Consider the following 18,738-nt stretch of genomic DNA (forward strand, 5'->3'; position numbering starts at 1 on the left):
CGTCCTCGTGCTGCCGCATAAGGGATGGTCAGTGTTCCCTTTCTCTTTGTGGCATTGCCCCACCGCAAGGTCAGCTCCTCCCCACTCCTCAGGAAAGGAAAGGCTCAAGGAGATTTTATCTCTGTCTGCATTTATGTATTATACATACACATACAGAAATACGGTAGCTTTTCTGCTGGGAATCCCTCTCAGGGCAGCCGTCAAGCTGTATAGATGGTCCAACATGCACAGCCCTCTGCTCTGCTGAAGGGGATGAGCGAGGACCCAGGCCACCCTAGATTCGACCCAACAAGCAAGACAGCGAGTCCAGGGTCTTATCTGCCCAGAGGGAGGGGTACCGGGGGGGCGGCTTTGTTCTGATTTTCACACGAGTACCTCATGTGTTCGCAGTGCCTCTGGTCTTGTTCACAGCTGTATCCAGTGCCCAGAACAGGTGCTCTGTGGATGTTGGTGGGTCGGTGGGTGGGCAGATGGCACAAGTGTAGCTCCTTCAGGGAAGCCCAGTTAGTCTCAGCTCTGTGACCTTTGCCAGGTCTTCCACCTCGCTGAGCCTCAGTTTCCTTATCTGGGAAATGGGGGTAGTAACCGTATCTGCTTTGGTTGAGCGATGACTGTCCCACTGCCATTACGATTATTGTTAGATAATAACGACGAGCACATGGGAGCTTTCAGAGGTGGCTGTTGTTGGTTTCCACGCTCAGGCTCTTTGCAGTGAAGGGTTTTGTCCAGGCAGCAGAATAGGAAAGCAGCTGGCATGCTGTGCTGATCATTCCCATTTGGCTAGTCCCTTCCTCCTCCTCCTCCTTCCAGTCAGGGCCCTTGTGATCATGTCACAGAAGATGTCATCCTGGCCAGGGGCTCCTGGGGCAGGATGGGGGTGACCTGACGTGGAGCCCGGGAGCCCACGGGGTGGGGTGGGTGGAGGGTCAGGGGAGACGGGAGGGCCCACGTCAACTAGACTCAGGACCAGGTGTGGCTGCAGCCCCACAGCCTGGTGGCAGGTGCCGGGCCGTCCCCGTGCATGTGATTCCTTCATTACGGAGTCTTTCATTGACTCGGCCACACTGTGCTGATGAACTGAGTCTGGGGACAAGAGCGCATAATTGACGGAAATAAATTCCCATCACAGGCCTGGCTGCAGCCAGAAGTGAGTGTCCACCTGTGTGTGTGTGTGCGTGCGTGTATGGGGGTGAGTGGGCAGGTGTTCACTTTCTTCCCTGGATGCACCCCCCTGCCCTCCTTCCTTTCCAGAACCTTCCTGGCACTGCCTGTGGGCCCAGTGAGTGGCCCTGCCTCTGTGTCCCCTGCCTGGAGCCTCTTGCGTCCTGTGCCGCAGTCACTGCATCACCCTCAGGGGCGCGAGCCTTCCCTGGGGGCTGGGGGGCGCCTGTTCACACACCCGCGAGCCTGCCGGGGGGCTGGGGGGCCGCCTGTTTCCACACCTGTCCTTTCTCTCGTTCAATCCATCTCCCTTCATCCGTTTGTTTGTTCACCTTCAGCGCTGTCTGCGCTCTCTGCTTAGATCTCCGTGAAGACAGCGAGCAGGGAGCTATGGGCCTGCCCTTCTTAATTGAAATCGCATTTCATTCATCTGGGAAATGAGGCAGAGGCGGGGGCGGGGCGCTTTTCCACCGGCAGCCGATTCGACAGGAGGCCAGGCTTGAAGATAAGCAGCCCACGAACACACAGCACATCTCGGAAAAGAATTTAGGAACTAGAGCCATTTGCATAAAACTAAACTAAAAACCACATAACCAGCCACGTGGTTTTAACCACCACCACAAAAAGAAAAAGTCCTACTGTAATGCATTTTCTCCAAACCAGGGAATTAGTGGCTCAGGTCACCAGGGCATCTGAAGCTGGTCATTACTAATCAGTTGTTTACAGCAAAGATATTTTTCTTCATCTCCCCCAGTGTTTTCTGGGCCTTCAAAAGCGTTTCCTGGAATCCTGAGTGAAGTCGGTGTGTGTGCCAGAGACTGGTGATGCGCTGGGGTGGCTGGTTGCCTCAGTGACGAAGAAGCTCGGGTGGCGTGAAGGCAGAGCAGAGAGAAATGGAGGGCCCTCACTTGACACCCTCTGACCTCAGCCGGTGGAGCTGAATGCTGGAGAGTCAGGACTGAAATTGCAGTCACTTTAGATTATTTGGAGTGAGGAGAGGCAGGGAAAAAGGGTTTGTTGACTACAGGAAGCTGAATTCTTCCTCTGCTGAAAAGCTTATTAGTGGAAGGGGAAAAAGCAATTACTTGGCTTTTGCTAGTTCTCTCTGGCAAGGATCTGGGGCCGCGGTGGCCCCTTGGCCCTCCCCCTGGAGCCAGAGACTCTTAGCTGGGCGCCCACCCTAAGCCATTTTGGGACAGTGCTTCTGGGATCCCCCTTTTCCAGAAAGAGCATCGTGGGGGGACAGATAGAGAAGGAGAGGGAAGATGAATGAATGGGAGGAGACAGAGGCAGGCTCGTCTGGTCTTTAACGTGATGTTTTTCTTTAGGTACCATGTTGCCACTGACAAGAAGTTAACAGGGCACTATCTGCTTAGAAACATGGATACTTGTGTTCTTAGGGGCTGGTTTGTGGTTCCTTTTGGTTAGGGTGAGACCATTTTATCCATGCTGTGTCTTTTGTCTCATCATTTAAAGGACAACTGGAAGTCGCTTGAACCACTGTGGTACCACTATTAGAATCCATCTTCCGCAACATCCCAGCTTTAACTGAGGAAGGTTCCCAAGGAGCCCGCCGCCCACTCCTCCTCATGTTTGGCTGCGCAAGTGTCATCACGACCGCTTGTCGCCTGTGGCTGGTGCCCCTACGCCTCACTTGGAGACCCTCGTTTGGTCTGCCTCACTGAGTGGTCTTGGAGCCCTTCCCTTCTCCAGGTCCTGGTCTCCTAGTTTGTAGAACTGAGGTGCTGCAGCTCCTCCAGATCCCTCCAAGCAAAGGCAGGTCCTTCTGGTGACTGCGTTGCTGCAAACGCCATTATTTCTCTTTCCTGAACCTGCTTTTACCGTGTTCGTGCTTTTATGCCTTCTCTTGTTTGGACTCCCCACCTATCTTATATTTTACACATGTACATTTATATCCTTTTAGAATTTCTGAAACACAGATTTTTTTATTTAACCACCTTAATGGTATCGAAATAAATTTTACATGCCTTGATTTTTTAGTCCATTAACCCATTTGTCTTTCTTGCTTTTGTCTCCATTCTTCCACTTATTTCTCTTTAAGGCCCGGTTTTCAGTCATTTCCCTTCTCCTAGAACAGCTCCTGTGCTTTCCAACTTGTCACCAAAGGTTTTTAGTAGTTGAGTCAGTTCATAGACTCTTTTCAGAAATTTATTTTTTTTCCTGCTGTAATATGTATTTAAGATATGCTCTCACCTAGGTTATTTTTAAAATTCATTCATTTTTAGTTGGAGGATAATTGCTTTATAATGTTGTGATGATTTCTGCCATACGTCAACATGAATCACCACAGGTGTACATATGTCCCTTCCTTCTTGAACCTCCCTCCCTCCTCCCTTCTCATCCCACCCCTCTGGTTGTCACAGAGCACCAGTCTGCGCTCCCTGAATCACACAGCAAATTCCCACTGGCCGGCTGTTTTACACACGGTATACATGTATTTGTTTCCATAGTACTCTCTCCGTTCACCTGACCCCGTGTCCAAAAGTCTGTTCTCTATGTCTGCATCTCCATTCCTACCCTGCAAATAGGTTTATCAGTACGAACCTTATGGATTCCATATATATGTGTGTTAATATGATATTTGTTTTTCTGTCATTACTACACTCTGTACAATAGGCTCTAGGTTCATCCACCTCATTAGAACTGACACAAAATGTGTTCCTTTTAATGGCTGAGTAATATTCCATTGTGTATATATGTACCACAGTTTCTTTATCTGTTTATCTGCTGATGGACATCTAGCTTGCTTCTATGCCCTAGCTATCGTAGTGCTGCAGGGAACATTGGTTACCTAGGTTATTTATTTTTTACGTTTCTCATTGGTTACTAAGTCCTCCTCTTCACTCTTCCTCCTTTCTGTGTTTAAAGATTTTGCTCCCTAACTGAGGAATCATTTGATTTTTCTTCCTAATCATGGGACCATCTAATCTTTAATATTGCACTGCTTTTTGACTACTTTTCATTCACACTTTTGACTGGTTTTTACTACTTTATACTTACAGAATGAAGCAAAAAATTTTTTTTCTTGGTGAGGGTTCCTTTCCTTATTGGCTCTGCATAGGATCCATAATTCAGTTAAAAAAATTATCCACTTCTGAAGGTTTGGGTAGGATTCTAACTTAAGCATTTCCCCTTCTGGTACTTTCTCCAGTTGCAGTGTATACACAGAAGAACTTAAACCTCCAGAATTGTTTCTTTAAAATGTGATTGTGGGCTGCAGACTTTATCCCAACTGTCCCAGAAACCATTTGTCACAGAATGGTGCTTTCTGCCCAGATCCTTGTTGACATTCTCATGTCATGGCAGCATTTTGATTCTCTCTGAATTCGTGTTTTAGTTGTTTACAAATGTTCCCACCATTAAAGAGAATGGTGTGAGTCTAGAATTTGAATTCTTTGTTTGCCTTAATGACCATAACTGTGTGTCTTTGTGCCTTGAGATATATTGCCGTATAAACTTGGGGGTGTGTAGTGGGTGCCTTGCTTTTTAAAGGATACCAGCCTGTTCTTAGGTCTAAGAAACATCCAGCGGGAAGTAAAGCTGAATAGATGCTCACAGGGTCCTAAGGCTGAGACTAAAATACAATTAGTACCTCTGGCAGATTCCTGGATGGATTGCTGTAGCTAAAATCACTGTGAGAAGGCAGGTATGTGTGTGTGTGTGTGTGTGGTGGGGGGTGTTGTCAAACCCTAGAAAAGGACCATTTCATTGTATAGGATCCAGATTTTTAAAATATGGAGTCTTTGTATTCAGCCATTGGCATACCTTTGGAAGTTTCTCAAAAGGAGGAAGAAGATCCAAGGATTTTCTTTTTCCCTTTGGACACAAAAGAACTGTACAAGGTGCACGTCAAAAATGCATGATGATGATTACTCCTAGTGTGGCTGGCCAATACAGTGTTTACGAATTTTGCTTATATGTTCATGAGTTAGATTTGTCTGCAATTTTTCCCTGTAATGCCTTTGTCAAGTTTCGTCATAAACGTTATGCTGGCATAATAAAATAGCAAGCTTTAAAAAAAAAAAAAATGACCACAATTTAGCAGTTCCATCTGCTTTTTCTCCCGTTAATGCAGGAAAGCTCTTGAACATAAATCTCTGGGTTTTCCCTTCACCTCGACTTCCCGCTTCACTTTGTTTGCAGTTTCCTAGGAGATGTCAACTCAAACACGTTGCTTCTGTCACCCAGTTGTCTCAGACTGAAGCATGTTTGGGGGCTTGATGGTTTTGGGGGGCCGGCCCAGTTTTGGACTCTCCACATGGAGGTGCACCCCTCAATATCTCGAGTGTGACTGTAAGTGCTCACAGCAGAGGCAGGCTCTTCACCGCTTGCACCAGGCTGTGAGCCTGCGGTAGGCACCCGGGGATCCCCAGCGTGAAAGGAGGGGTGAAGCTGTCGTGAGCCAGCGCCGGCTTCATGTGCGTGTTTAAGGCTGCATTCTGGGACATGCCAGGCCATTACACATGCAGCGACCTTTGCACAGCTTGGGTCTGGCCAAAAGAGGGCAGGGCGAGTCAGTGCTTTTCTGGACACAGCATTGTCTGAAGTTGGCCCGATGTCTGTTTCCCAGATTTGGTTTGGAAAGTGTAAGCCTTTGTTTGTGCTTTGTTTTTATGAATCAGCTGGTTTTCCCAGCTGTGCATATAAGTGGCTTATGATCATGCAAAATGAAGCTCATTGACAATCAGCCCCTCACACCGCCCTCCACAGACAAGCAGAGACTAATGTTTCTGTGTGCACCCTGTGCTTCACAGGGCACAGGTCTTTCCTTAACAGGCTGGAGCCCCTTTGGACGGCATGGACATCAGAGTGAAGCCACAAAGGGGCTGGAAACGCAAGTCCTTCATTTGTGTGTCATGTGACTCCAGCCCCTGGCGTCATGGTTTCATCTTTTGCAGTCGACTGCTATTTGTTTTGGTGGCCAGAAACAAAATGTTCACCTGTGTTGCTTTTGGTTTGCTTTTTCGCATGTCCAGGCCCCCAGTACTCCCTCTTTGCCTTCAGCGTTGTCCAATTCTGTCTTCCCCGAGCTGTAACGCCTCAGGTCTGCATGGTCACCCCCCACCCGCTTCCTTCATTCCCGTATAGATTGCGTCCGTCAGCGAGGGCATTCCCGTCATGAGAGCCCTCCCACAAGGTTCACTTACACCCATTAGGTTCTAATCACCATCATCTAATATCACTCTGGTATATCCTGTTCATTTCCCATACACCTTCATTTGTATATGGATACTTAAGTACATTTATAGGCCTGCCTTGATTTTTTTTTAATCTATGTAATTCCAACATTCTTTTCATGTAAAAATAAATAAATTAGGAAGCACATCATATATATGTATATACATATTTTTTTTACATTAAACATAAGATCTCTCTCTGACAAGCCTAGTCAGTTTTGACTCAGGTGATACCAGCCTTCTTTAATGGAAACTGTTAATTTTTTCTTTTTTTATTTACATGCTTTCTATCACTCATGTGTGTTTATCTATCTTGTCTTCACCCTCCAACCATGGGAGCCTGGCAGTGTTTATTTCAAACAGGGTGTTATTGAAAGACAGATGCTCGAAGGGACTGCTCAGGCCTCACACCTGGAATGCTAAAAAGCTTTCAGGCAGATCAGTTGGGTTGAAAAACGTCCCTTTCCATGGGGGAGGGGGAAGCAGTACCCCACCTGAGAGCTTCCCTTCCTCAGCCTCGTGGTCATGACCCCCCCACCCCACCCCCACTTCTGACTTACATCCACACCCTCAGAGGATGCTTTCAAATCCACAAAATGGTTTATTCCGAAGAATGAGCTTGGGGAGGGGGTGCTTTTTTCCTCCATCAAGACCCTCCCCTCCTGCGACCCTCCCCTCCTGCTCACCCTGGCTTTTCTCACCTTTGCCTATCAAAGATTCTGCCCGTAAGACAGGCCGTTTACTCTCCACCCTCTTTCTCAGTAGTAGTCCACTGAGTTAGAATCATTATTCTTCTCCATGACTTTGTTTTTAATGGAAGGAGGGGAAAACCACCCTTCTTGGTTTCAAGGACCTTTCTATTTTCTTTGCCCCCTTCTTTCCAGAACATTCCAGTTTGGTGCGAGGTTAAACTGTGCAAAATACTGTTTGAAAGAAGGGAGAGAAAGAGAAAAAGGCTTGTCAAAATGCATTTGTTAGATCACGTTTTAAACGAAGTACAATTGAAGGTAGTTTTTGTCCATCGAAAGGAAAAACCCCTGCAAATGCGCTGAGCTCCCAGAGAGCGCGCCTCCTTTGTCGTCGCCCTGACATTGAAGTGTAATTTTTCATGGTTATTTGGACTGGAAAATGGTGGGGGGGGAGGGAAGGGGAGAGATGGGCTTGCGATTATTTCCCATAAATGACAACACAATCACATCACGCTCCGCTACAAACATGCTTGGGGAGTTTGCCTTTTTTACATTTCGTGTGTGGAAGTCGCAGCAGCAGCCAGGGCTCCGTAGAAACCCAAGGGGATTAATCCCCCTGAACCCGGTGTTCCTCAGAGTTCCGGCATGGAGCTGGGTTTCTGGTTTAGCGCGCGTTCCCCAACCAAGTCAGGGCCGGGTTTGGTATTTTAAAACCCGGAATGCACATCTTTCAGTATTTAAAAAGAAAAAAAAAAACCTTCCTGGGAACAGCCACCAGGCGAGTCAGTGACACGTTCGTTCCGGCGTGCTTTGTCACCGCACGCGGCTTTCATCCTTTCTGCGTTTCCGCAGGGGGCAGCCCAGGTGCTTTGGCTGAGAACACAGATAAATGGAGCCGGTTGCAATCCCGGCTCTAGGCGTTTCCTCCCTTTTTCTCCTCTCGTGACCCCCACCCACCCCCTTAATTCCAGCGAGGTTTTGACAAACTGTTCAAATGACCGAATGGCCTGGCCCGGAAGTGGGAAGCTGGTAGGACCCTGGCGGGTGACGGTGCTATGTGCGCAGCCCAGGGCGGGCGGTGTGCTCCAGATGGCCCAGGAGATGCCGCCTCGTATACACGCTCACGATGGACATGAAGCACGCTAGCGCGGGGCTCCCCCAGGCGAGCCTTCAGGGCCTCACCCTCTCCAGCAGGGGCTATGGCCCCTTCTTGTCCACACTCACGTTGGAGGTGAAACACGTGGGCGCAGGGCTCCCCCAGGCGAGTCTTCGGGGCCTCACCTTCTCCGGCAGGGGCTGTGCACGCAGGCTGCAGCTTCCCAGGCTCCCTCAGGCTGCCCAAGCCCCATTTTTCTTGTTTCTATAAACAGTGGCAAGATCTTCAAATATACAAAAGCATAAATGGTCTCTATTCTCCAATTAGTCATTTTAATAATACCCGGCATTGCCTTCAGTGTTGACTCTTGCAGCCTGGTGCCAAAGCCAAGGGTGGTGGGGCAGGGGCGGGAGAGAGGGGCCTGACTGAGGGGGCCGCTTGCTTCCTCGCCACTAGTGTGCCTGAGTTTAGTGGATTTTCCTGCAGAGCCTCTCCTGGGCCCGTGTTGAGGTTGCTGGGCCTCCACCGCCTCGCAGGCTCGGTCCAGAGACTCTGGGCCCAGCAGCCCCCAGTATACTTGGTGAATGAACCCAGCAATGAAAAAAATTCTTGTGGAAAAATGATCACTGAAAGGAAAAGAATATGTCAGTGGAGGGCGGGAGTGGGTCTGATCTTCTCCATGTCCTCTGTTCCTCTCCTCCTCACATCCTCTTATCTCTCAGAGGACCGGAACTTGTTTTTATAAACATCATCTTCCAGAGGGCAGTTGCATTTAAAACAGCTAGTTAGCACTTTGGTCACTTTTTTTTTTTTTAAAGCTCCTTGGGGTGGGAAGATACCTGTGGCTGACTGGCGACCCTTCACTCCAGCGGGTGGAAAAGGGTCTTCAGCAAGATGGCCTGGCCGGCAGAGAGCTTAGATGGGGGGGAGAATGGGAAACGCTAAGGACAAGGGTGACCTCGAGGGGGAGACAACACCCCCCACATCTGTCCCGTGCTGTGTGCTCCAGACTTGGGCAGGCTGGGGTGCAGGAGGTCTGAGTGCTTGGCATCTGCTCCGAGAACGTACTTTTCACCAAACACCTTAGTCTCTGTTAGTGTCCTGGATTCTCCTGTCTCTGGAAAAGAAATGGCAACATACCCTGAGGAGGTGGGAAAACATTCCAGGTCCTGAATGCATAAAGCAGCATGCCAGCCTTGGGGCCCCCGCCTACTCTTCCTTCCTACTCTCATCCTTCACCCCTATAAGGATTCCCACCTGGACTGTCACAGTCGCTCAGAATGTTTCATTCACCAGCTTTGATTTAGACCGTGGACCCTTCGTCTTGCAATTGGACTTCTTCCTCAAGTAATCTCTACCCTGTTAAGATGTAGGAAACAGAATGGCCAAAGTTTGCCAACAATTAACAATAATATTCAGATGGATTACCCACAGAGGACCTCCAGGGAGGTGTGGAAGTTCCGTCTTTAGTGGGCAGAGTGAGAACGTGTGGTCACCTCTACCACAATGCTAGGTCTAAGGACTGGGGTGTTAGAAGAAGAGTTTGCATTGTGGTAGGCAGAAAACAACCTGATTTAAGGGAAATTTCCTGGGGTGTGGTATTGTCACTCAGAAGACCTAATTGCTTGAACTACCTCTCAGGCAGTTTCCAACCATGTCATCAGGGCTAGAAAGACCCCATGGAGTAAAACCACAGCATCAACATTTGAAAAAGTGCGTTTGGGGACGTTGTGGAGTAGAATATTGCATCCTGAGTCTGGGAGTCACTGTGCGTTTGAGGTGCAGCCCAGGGCACATGGAGTGTCACCTACTGTAGGACCTGAGGTCACTGTTCAGTGGGATCGCACTTGCCAAAGTGTCAAGAGGGAGACTGGCTCAGTTAGCCACCTGCCCCAGTGAGTGCGGCCACCTCTCCCTCTGCGGCCGAGAGAGGGTGATGAGCTGGGGGCAGCAGAAGCATCCATCCGTCAGCATTGCAGGTCACATCCTGTTACAGGTTATTCTTGCAGCAGAATTTTAATGCACTGGATATTATTCAAAATAAGTGGTCTAGACCTTAGCCATCATCTTTCATATTGTAGGATTTGATTTGACCTCTTGTCTGCAAAATAAAGCGTGCATACTTTTGTAGAATATGTCCAGCCGTTAGAGGTTTCCTGTGGAAGCACAAGGGGCTGAGAGGGTTGGGCAAGCTGGACTGTTTGGCCCTCGTTCTCCAGTTGTTCCATTTGGCCCTACAAGAGGACAGGGGTCGGCCAAGGTGTCCTGTGGGGTGAGTCTGTCGTTACAGGTACAAGGGGGCAAGACGCGGTGATGGAATCCCCTAGCCACCCACCATGGAGGCTCCAGCACAAGTGGCTGCCACCCTCCGCGTCCATCCTGCTGGTCAGAGCGTGCCGGGCCTTACCCGTCCGCGGCGGCGCTTGTCCTTGGTTAATTAGGTTGAAAATGGGGAAAGGAAAAGCTTGAACCCTATCTTCAAAGTAAGCAGATTGGTTATTTTGTTTTTCAAAGAAGAGGTCCAATATACAATTAAAACTTGTTTCTGGTAACCCTCATTCCAGGAAAGACGAGCTTTTAACAAAAGGCTTTTGACAGCTGCAGGCTACTTCATTTTTTTTAATGCCGAATGAAAAATCAATACATTTTTCTGGGTTATACATATTCAGAACAGGCCTGATATTTCCATTATAATGGAAAGTGGGTGTCTGCGCATCTCGCCTGTCAGAGCTGCACTGCCGCGTTTTCCAAGCCACTGCTAAATATTTCAAACCTGATTTGATTGTGGTTCATGACAGCTAATGTTTCTCAGCTCTTGAGCCTGCCGACAGGCAAACGCACTTTAGTTCACCCCCACCCTCAAACGTAGCTCCCCCCAAAGAAAAAGGGAAGAATGGTTTCATTCTTCAGTGTATCAGTGTATTCTTCAAGTAATGTGATCGCCTGAGTTCTGGGAACAGCACCCTGGTTCTTAGGAGAATTTCCAAATTCCTATCATCAAGGCCCCATGGCAGGGCTTTGTCAGGTTTGGAGGAAGGTTTGACTTAGTCTTCCCTGATAGCTCAGTTGGTAAAGAATCCATCTGCAATGCAGGAGACCCCGGTTTGATTCCTGGGTTGGGAAGATCCACTGGAGAAGGGAGAGGCTACCCACTCCAGTATTCTTGGACTTCCCTTGTGGCTCAGCTGGTAAAGAATCCACCCGCCTGGGTTAGATCCCTGGGTTGGGAAGATCCCCTGGAGAAGGGGAAGACTACCCACTCGAGTATTCTGGCCTGAAGAATTCCATGGACTGTATCGTCCATAGGGTTGCAAAGAGTCAGACACGACTGAGTGACTTTCACTTTGACTGAGCCCACGTTATCCTGTTAAAGAATCAGGAACAGTTAGGACTAGTCTCAGGTGTTGATGGACTCCCCTTCCTTCAAGCCTGTGGTTTGTAAAGTACTCCCCTTGGCCCTAGTTATTTGGTGAACGGTGTCCTTTTTCAGCAAAGGGCGTGTCTTGGTGACACACTCAGCGCATGGTGGCAGGTGCTGACTTCGTGCTGATGCCGCCTCTGTTTTTGCTTCAGCCTCATGCTCCTTCCACAAACCAGTTTCCAAGTGGTTCATAAAATCGTTGCGAATCCATATGGGGTTGCTAGTTGGCACACGCCCCTCCTTCAGAAGCAGATGTTACCATAAATTGGGAAATCGTACAGTCATGTTTACCAACGTGATGAGTGTAAGGTGTGTTGAGAGAACAGTGTGCATTTGTGGCAAGAAAGCCACCTTAATTGAAGGGACATTTTCTGGGGCTGTGGTATCATCACCTCCCTCCACCTCCCAAATCTATGCTGCCCTGGGAACCCTTCCCTTTTAGAATGTATTATCTGCTGAAATGGGGATTCCCTGGTGGCTCAGTGGTAAAGAATCTACCTGTAATGCAGGCGACCAGGGTTCAATCCCTGTGTTGGAAAGATCCCTTGGAGAAGGAAATGGCAACTCACTTCAGTGTTCTTGCCTGAAAAATCCCATGGACAGAGGAGCCTGGCAGGCTGCAGTCCGTGGGGTCGCAAAGAGTCGGACACGACTGAGTGAGCAAACAACATTTGCTGAAACCCTCATACCTGAGGGCTCAGCCCTTAACCAGCAGACATGAGTGAGTGCTGTCTGGGAGAAGCAGTTGTACAAAGAGGTAGTGATGGAAATAGGTTTTTGAAAGGCCTTCAGCCAGTGTTTTATGTGGAAACTGAAGATGGAAGGGACACCAGAGGACCTCGCCATTATTGGAGATTTGCTTCTGTTTCCCTGAACCCTTTAACATGAAAATACACCCAAACAGGAGGGGTGCTCTCGTCTGAGGGCTGCTGTGGACTGTATCCATGAGAGTGGGCGTCTGCAAGGGGTTTGGAGGCACGACCTCTGGAGTCTTGTGAGCAATAGACCATCTCATCTGTCTGAGACGTGCGGGGCCTGCTGCTCTGGCTGGAACAGGCCAGGCATGGGGTGCAGAGATGACCTCCTCACCCAGGCGCTGGCTGTGCCCCTGAGAAAGCATTCCTGGTGTGTTCTGGTTAGGTTCTGAAATAGCGTTCAACTCTTTGGGGAGAAGATGGTTTTGATTTGTCTTTTTTTTTTTTTTTTTGGCCTTAAAAATGGCACAGTGGCTGTTGTATTTCTTGGGGAAGAAAAGTAACTTTGTCTTCTGAGAGAAAGACAGGATTTCCCAGATAAAACTGGATCGTCGTCCATCAGGTCTTCACTTCCCGCCATCTGTCAGTAGCTGACATTATGGGGGGGGATGGGGGACAACTTCTGTAATGACCCCGGCCAGTTGCCACTGACTTAACTGTGGGGGAGAAATGCGTTCCCTGAACACGTCCCCTCTGCTCTGTGCTCTGTGAGCATGTGGGTATCAAATACACATTCCTGAAGGGAGCGTGGGCTACCCAGCCAGCCCCAGGGACTCAGAGCTGGACGCCATCCTGCCCCTGGCCCCATGCGCTCCCAGTGCACAGAGCCCCAGGCCTGCCCGTGGGTGCCCAAGGCCCGGTCTTAGTGACAATGGTGGGGACTTTTGGGACCAACAAAACAGACCCTGTCTGCACAGCACTGTGGGGCCGAGCTATCCAGATGAATTCATAGTTTACATCTCTGTTTTTTAATCATATCTCTACCTTTATTGGTATTCAGAGCTCACAGTTTTCTGGTTACTGTCAGCCTGGGCTTTCATCCATTTTAAAGAGCTATTTTTCCTCTTGCTGTTGATGATGATGGTATAAAGACAGATGGTGTAACTGCTTATGAATGTCCTATTTTATTTCCCCAGGACCAGACAGTTCACTTGAAGACATATATTATTTCCACATGCTCAGGTTAGGCGACCCAGACAGTGTCTGCCTCCTGCAGCTAGCTGCCCTTCCAGGGCTCGCCTTGCAGAGGGCGACACCTGTAGGTCACATGCGGAACTACAGGGAAGCGCCTACCGGGCTGAATGGGACCTGATTTTCTAGCCGGGGGTGAGGACACTGATCTGCCCATAAAGGAAGCTGGCTTGTCCCAGAGTTTCTTAATCATTTCTTATTCCACAAAGTATACAACAGATTTGGGGTGTTTAATATATCAGAAATTATAATATTAAATCTAAAAACTCAGAAGAGGAAAGTGAAAGTGAAGTCACTCAGTCGTGTCTGACTCTTTGCGACCCCATAGACTGCCAGGCTCCTCTGTCTGTGGGATTTTCCAGGCACGAATACTGGAGTGGGTTGCCATTTCCTTCTCCAGGGGATCTTCCCAACCCAGGGATTGAACCCGAGTCTCATGCATTGCAGGCAGGCTCTTTACCGTCTGAGCCACTAGGGAATCCCTTTCAAGAGAAGAGGACTTGATTTTTAAATCTTTAAGAAGAAAAAGAGATGCAAAAGAAATTCCTGAGCCAACCTGGATCATTCACCTTCTCACTGGAGCTTGGTCACCGTCACTTTCCCATCCTTGGCAGGGCAGGGAGGGAAGAAAGCAGAGGACCAAGCGGGCTCGTAGACCGAGGGCCTGGGACAGCCACAAAGCGCCATGTGGGTTCCTTGCTTGTTGAGCGAATGACGTGCTCATTCTTCAGTCTGTCTCTGGATGGATTTTTCTGAAAAGGTTCAAAGAGCTGGGGTCAGTGCCAGAGTGACCGTGAGTTCTTAACTCTCTGCTTGGATGGCTCAGCCCACATAGTACACCGAGAGAGGCGCTGGCCTTGGAGCCGGCCTCTCAGTGGCTAAATTCCTTCCCACCTCTGCAGAGCAGCACCTCCCAACACTGCTCATCACATCGAGGTGTCCCCCGTGTGTAGGTGTCAGACTTGCTCCACCTGGAGTGGTGTGTGTGCCCCAGAGAGGAGGGGCCATCTCTGCATAATCGCATTTGATGAACGTATAGGCACTTGCAGGGATTTTGTATCGCAGGATATATTTGGGCAAATGAGTATATTTTAAGAGACCTAGCTACTTTGGGTAGACCCAACTTAATTCTGATCCACTGAATGCTGGTATCACCTTTCAGAGATGGATTTTATAATTATAGTGCTAAACAGTTTAATCAAAAGCCAAAAGTATGCATTGACTATTTGGCCTGAATTAAGATGGCACCTATAGCATGCTGTGTACCTTGTTTATTATTGCTCAGCTAACACTTTGTATTTTTTTCCTCCACTAAAGGCTGTAGCGTGTTAATATGGTGCTGTATGTCTGACTGACTTCAAACCATGGTTGCATGCTTTTTCTTTGTTTGAACTAGGGGTGGGCGTGGGAAGACTTGATATTAACTTGACTGTGCAGTGAGACAGAAAGGCGACATAGAAATTATTTGTGGAAGCCTCTTAGTTGAAGAGGAAAACAAGCAGTATCTCCTCTCATGCGTGTTCCCCATGACTGACTCTTACATGCCCTCTTGGCGGTAATGAAGAAATGTTCCCCGACCTCTAGTTCCATCTTCCAGCTCTTGGTCTTTCATTGTCTTTTTGGGAAGAGTTAGGAAAATCTGGCTCTAAACAGATACTTTCTTCCTCAAGTGTTTCATAAATCTTCTGAGGTCAGTTTACTTTGAACTCTTTTTACTCCCTTTTATGAGATGAAATTCAGACACTATTTTCTGGAGGGTCGTTAGTGTCCCTCCTTGAAATGTTGAAAAGTGGAGTTGGGGCTAGAGAGACCCAGCGTGATGTCAGAATAACCCCAGGTCCGTGGGCCAACAGCCTTAGTCCCATGGATCTCGTCTGGCAATGGCCTTGGGTGACAGACATGGGCTTCAGTGTCTCCACACCCAGGAAGCTGTGCTCTTCAAAGTCTAACGATTTCATCATCAACCTACTTTGGTTTGCTCGCCTTATTCATTCGTTTAGCCTGTTCTTATTGAATGTTTTAAATAACGGTCCATAGGTCCAGGAGAACAAGTGAGCGATGTCCCACTTCCTTTCCCTCAGCATCCAGAGTGTCTTACCCTCTTCGTCCCACTGCGGCAAGCGAGTGGCATCTTACTTTGTGATTAACCTCATGTTGGAAACGACCATTCTTTTTCCTTCACTAAAGTAGTGTGTGTTGAGCTGGAGAGACTTTCCTTGGTTTGTTTTAAGCCAGTGGCGGGTAGAGAATGGAATGACTTCAAACGGGGAGTGTATGATTTGGATAAGGAATTGTTTCCCTTTCTCTACAGATCTAGTTCTCACCACTGATGCCTGGCGAACCCATAGATGTTTGTTTCCTGGACCTCTTCACACTGATGAAATCAAATCACTGATATTCTGTGACTCTTCAGAATATGAATGACTGTTAAAAAAAAAAACAAAAAAAAAACCACGATCTGGCAGGTGCTCAGGCACCGTGAAGCCTTATGCGAGGTCTAGTTCAATGCCAGCTCTCAGTGTGGTCAGAGCTAGGCAAGAAGCAAGCCTGTGGCACTTCTTGCATCTGCAAGTGTTAAAGACTTGCATGTGATTTCAGAACTCAGTTGGAGTTATTTCCTCAACAGGATTGGCTTTTCAATAAGAAAAGCTCAAACGAGGTATTTGGAATCCATCTCAGAATACTGAGTGTCTGCACGTCTAGACCAGGCTGCAGTCTCCTGCCAGTGGGCAGGAAGGAAAGTTCCCACCACCGCCCCAGACCGTGCATCCCTGTGCGGCTGGCCTCTCGGGGCTCACCGTGTGGCTGGGGGACAGTCGTTGGCTGCCTGCATTTTTTGGCGGGTACTTCTTTGGAGTAGCAGCCAAGAGTCCTCCATCTTCTGTCTACTTTTAGTCCTTGACATTTTCGTTTTCTTCTCTTGCAGAAGAAGCCATTGAAGATGTTGAAGGGCCCAGTGAAGCGGCTGCTGATCCCGAGGAGCTCGCTAAAGACCAGGAGAGTGGAGGCGAGAAGGACCAGAGCAAGTGGACAGGTAGCGTGTGTGGCTGCCCTCTAGCCCCCATGTTCCTCTCCTGGAGGAGGGCGGCAAACAGGCCAGGGAGCAGGCGCAGGCTTGGTCAGCTCGGAACGGCTCGGCCGGTTCTCTGCGGGTGGGAGAAGGATTGTATTCTTGCTCTGTTGCAGTGGTCACCTTCCTTCTCCTATTACTTTATATTAAGAATTTTAAAAGTTGCTTGAAATGGCCACAGAGCCAGCTTATTGATCGAGCAGGCATCCAGGTGGCTGGCGCTGTCCTGGGGGCTGCTGTGTTTTGGGGTCACGTTTCCTTCGCGCCTCCTCCCTATTGTTTTTGCCCTTGGTGTGATTCTTCCTCCATGGGAGGTCCGGGGCCCTGTCCCACTGCTCATGAACCCAGTGGAGGGACTTGCCACATGGAACTTGATCAGAGTCACCCCCAAGTCTCTAAGGAGTCAGCAGTGTGGAGGGTGGGCTTCATCCTGCATTTGGGGTCCCAGGCAGCCTCTTTGTATCCCTGGTGTCCTGCCTTGGCCAAAGGGGAGGCAGATGGAGCCGCGAGGCAGGGGGACGTCTACGCAAAAGCAGAGGAAATGGAAGAAGTTAGGAAAGGAAGTGCTGTTTCTGGAAAAGGTGGTGTTGAGAGAAGTGGGGAGTGGCCTTCTCAGGATGATAGGGTGTCTGTATCGAGGGAGAGACTTGATGAGACTTAGAGGAAAATCTTGGTTCTTTTTTGAGGAGGAGCAGATGGTTTCTGAGAAGACTTATCAGGCCAGAGACGTCTCCCAGAAACACCACCGTAATTAGAGGATGTGATGTGACAAGCCACAGAAATCATTGTATTTGGTCAACCTGGTTCTTATTGCCTTCCATTATTAATATTGTAATACTTCGATTTTTTTTCTTTTGCGAAAATATTTGCCTTCTGGAGTCCGTATCGGTTGGGCCTTTGTTACTTTTCCAGGCATGACTGTTCTTAAATCACGTTCAGTGTTGGCCTTTACTATTTAAACAAGATACAGAATCTTGGAGGGAGGCCAGGGGAGAGCAATGAAAATGACTGAAAGCTGAGCAATACTGCCTGAGAAGAGGCTGAAGGAATCGGGGCTGTTCAGCCTAGAAAAGAGAAATTTGAGTGTGACAGCGTCTAGGTATCGAGAGGGATGTGTCACTGTCCTGTTTCCTGTTTCCATGGTTTTCCCTTCCATGCTGCACACCATCCCCCTTTGCACTGGGCTCTGTGGTGTCCAGAGGCCTGTGCTCAAGCTAAAGCCGAGGGCCAGGGCGAGCCCCCTAGGATGGTCTGGAAGGTAGGACCAGGGACTAGGGCATGGGCGTCCACACTCGGAGGCCCTGAGCATGCGGGGAGGGTTGTCCTGTGTGCCTCCCAGGGATCAGGATCGCAGACTCTGCTATAATGTTCAGATGAGGTCTACACAAACTTGGCCGACACACATCTGCCCGGAGGAAGTGAGCTGGGTTAGGGGGATTTTGCCGACACAGTCTGAAGTCTAAGTTGCCGTCCAGGCCGGTCCGTCCTTTGTTTTCAGGATTTGGGTGCCTGGTTTCTAATCCCGCCCCCGGGGTGTTCTGGCTCAGTGACCTTGCTCCAGGCACCGTTCTGTGCTTCAGTTTTCTCCTGTGAGATGGGCATTAAGAAAACCCCCTATTTCCATAGCATTGCTCTGAGGGTTACTTGAATCTGGGAAGCTTGGAACAGTGCCTGGCATACAGTAACTCAGTATCAGGAGGGGTTATTTTTGGTTTCATTTGTAGTTTAGTTAAATAAGATGAGGAAACCTAGCGGGATTTTCTCTTGGATCCTCCCATTTGAATGTAGAACTGTTGCCAGGCAGTTGTTTTGGAAGCTGGGGGAAGTAACATAGGATTCAGTGGGCTTGTGCAAATGGCAGGTGGTGCGTGCTTCCTGCATTCTGTGAGCAAAGGACCCTGAGAGAACAACAGAACCATTTGCAAAGCTCCTACTGTGTGCCAGGCAGGCACTTGGTATGTGCTTCTCTGATCCTTAGACCAGGTTAGGGTAACCTTTGTTGAGGGCAGTTCCATTAAATCTCATTCAGAGTGATTGGTGGCAGGAGGAGACAGAGGATGAGAAGGTTGAATGGCATCAGCGACTCAATGGACCTGCGTTTGCGCAAACTCCAGGAGATGGTGAAGGACAGGGAAGCCTGGCATGCTACAGTTCGTG

At 48.8% G+C, this 18,738-nt stretch overlaps 1 protein-coding gene across 4 annotated transcripts in view; it reads left to right on the forward strand.

The window, feature by feature from the left end:
• ZFHX3 (zinc finger homeobox 3) overlaps nucleotides 1–18,738 on the forward strand; it is a 254,749-nt gene that overhangs the window by 194,205 nt on the left and 41,806 nt on the right. For all 4 annotated transcript variants that reach the window (XM_086351557.1, XM_086351558.1, XM_086351560.1 and 1 more), the window contains one exon: nucleotides 16,438–16,545. In XM_086351557.1, the coding sequence (XP_086207683.1) occupies nucleotides 16,438–16,545 (108 nt within the window). The remainder of the gene's footprint in view (nucleotides 1–16,437; nucleotides 16,546–18,738) is intronic.

This window comes from Bos grunniens, chromosome 18, assembly GCF_055505025.1.
Source record: "Bos grunniens cultivar Pamir isolate PY7600 chromosome 18, Bosgru_T2T1.0, whole genome shotgun sequence".
Lineage (NCBI taxonomy): Eukaryota > Metazoa > Chordata > Mammalia > Artiodactyla > Bovidae > Bos > Bos grunniens.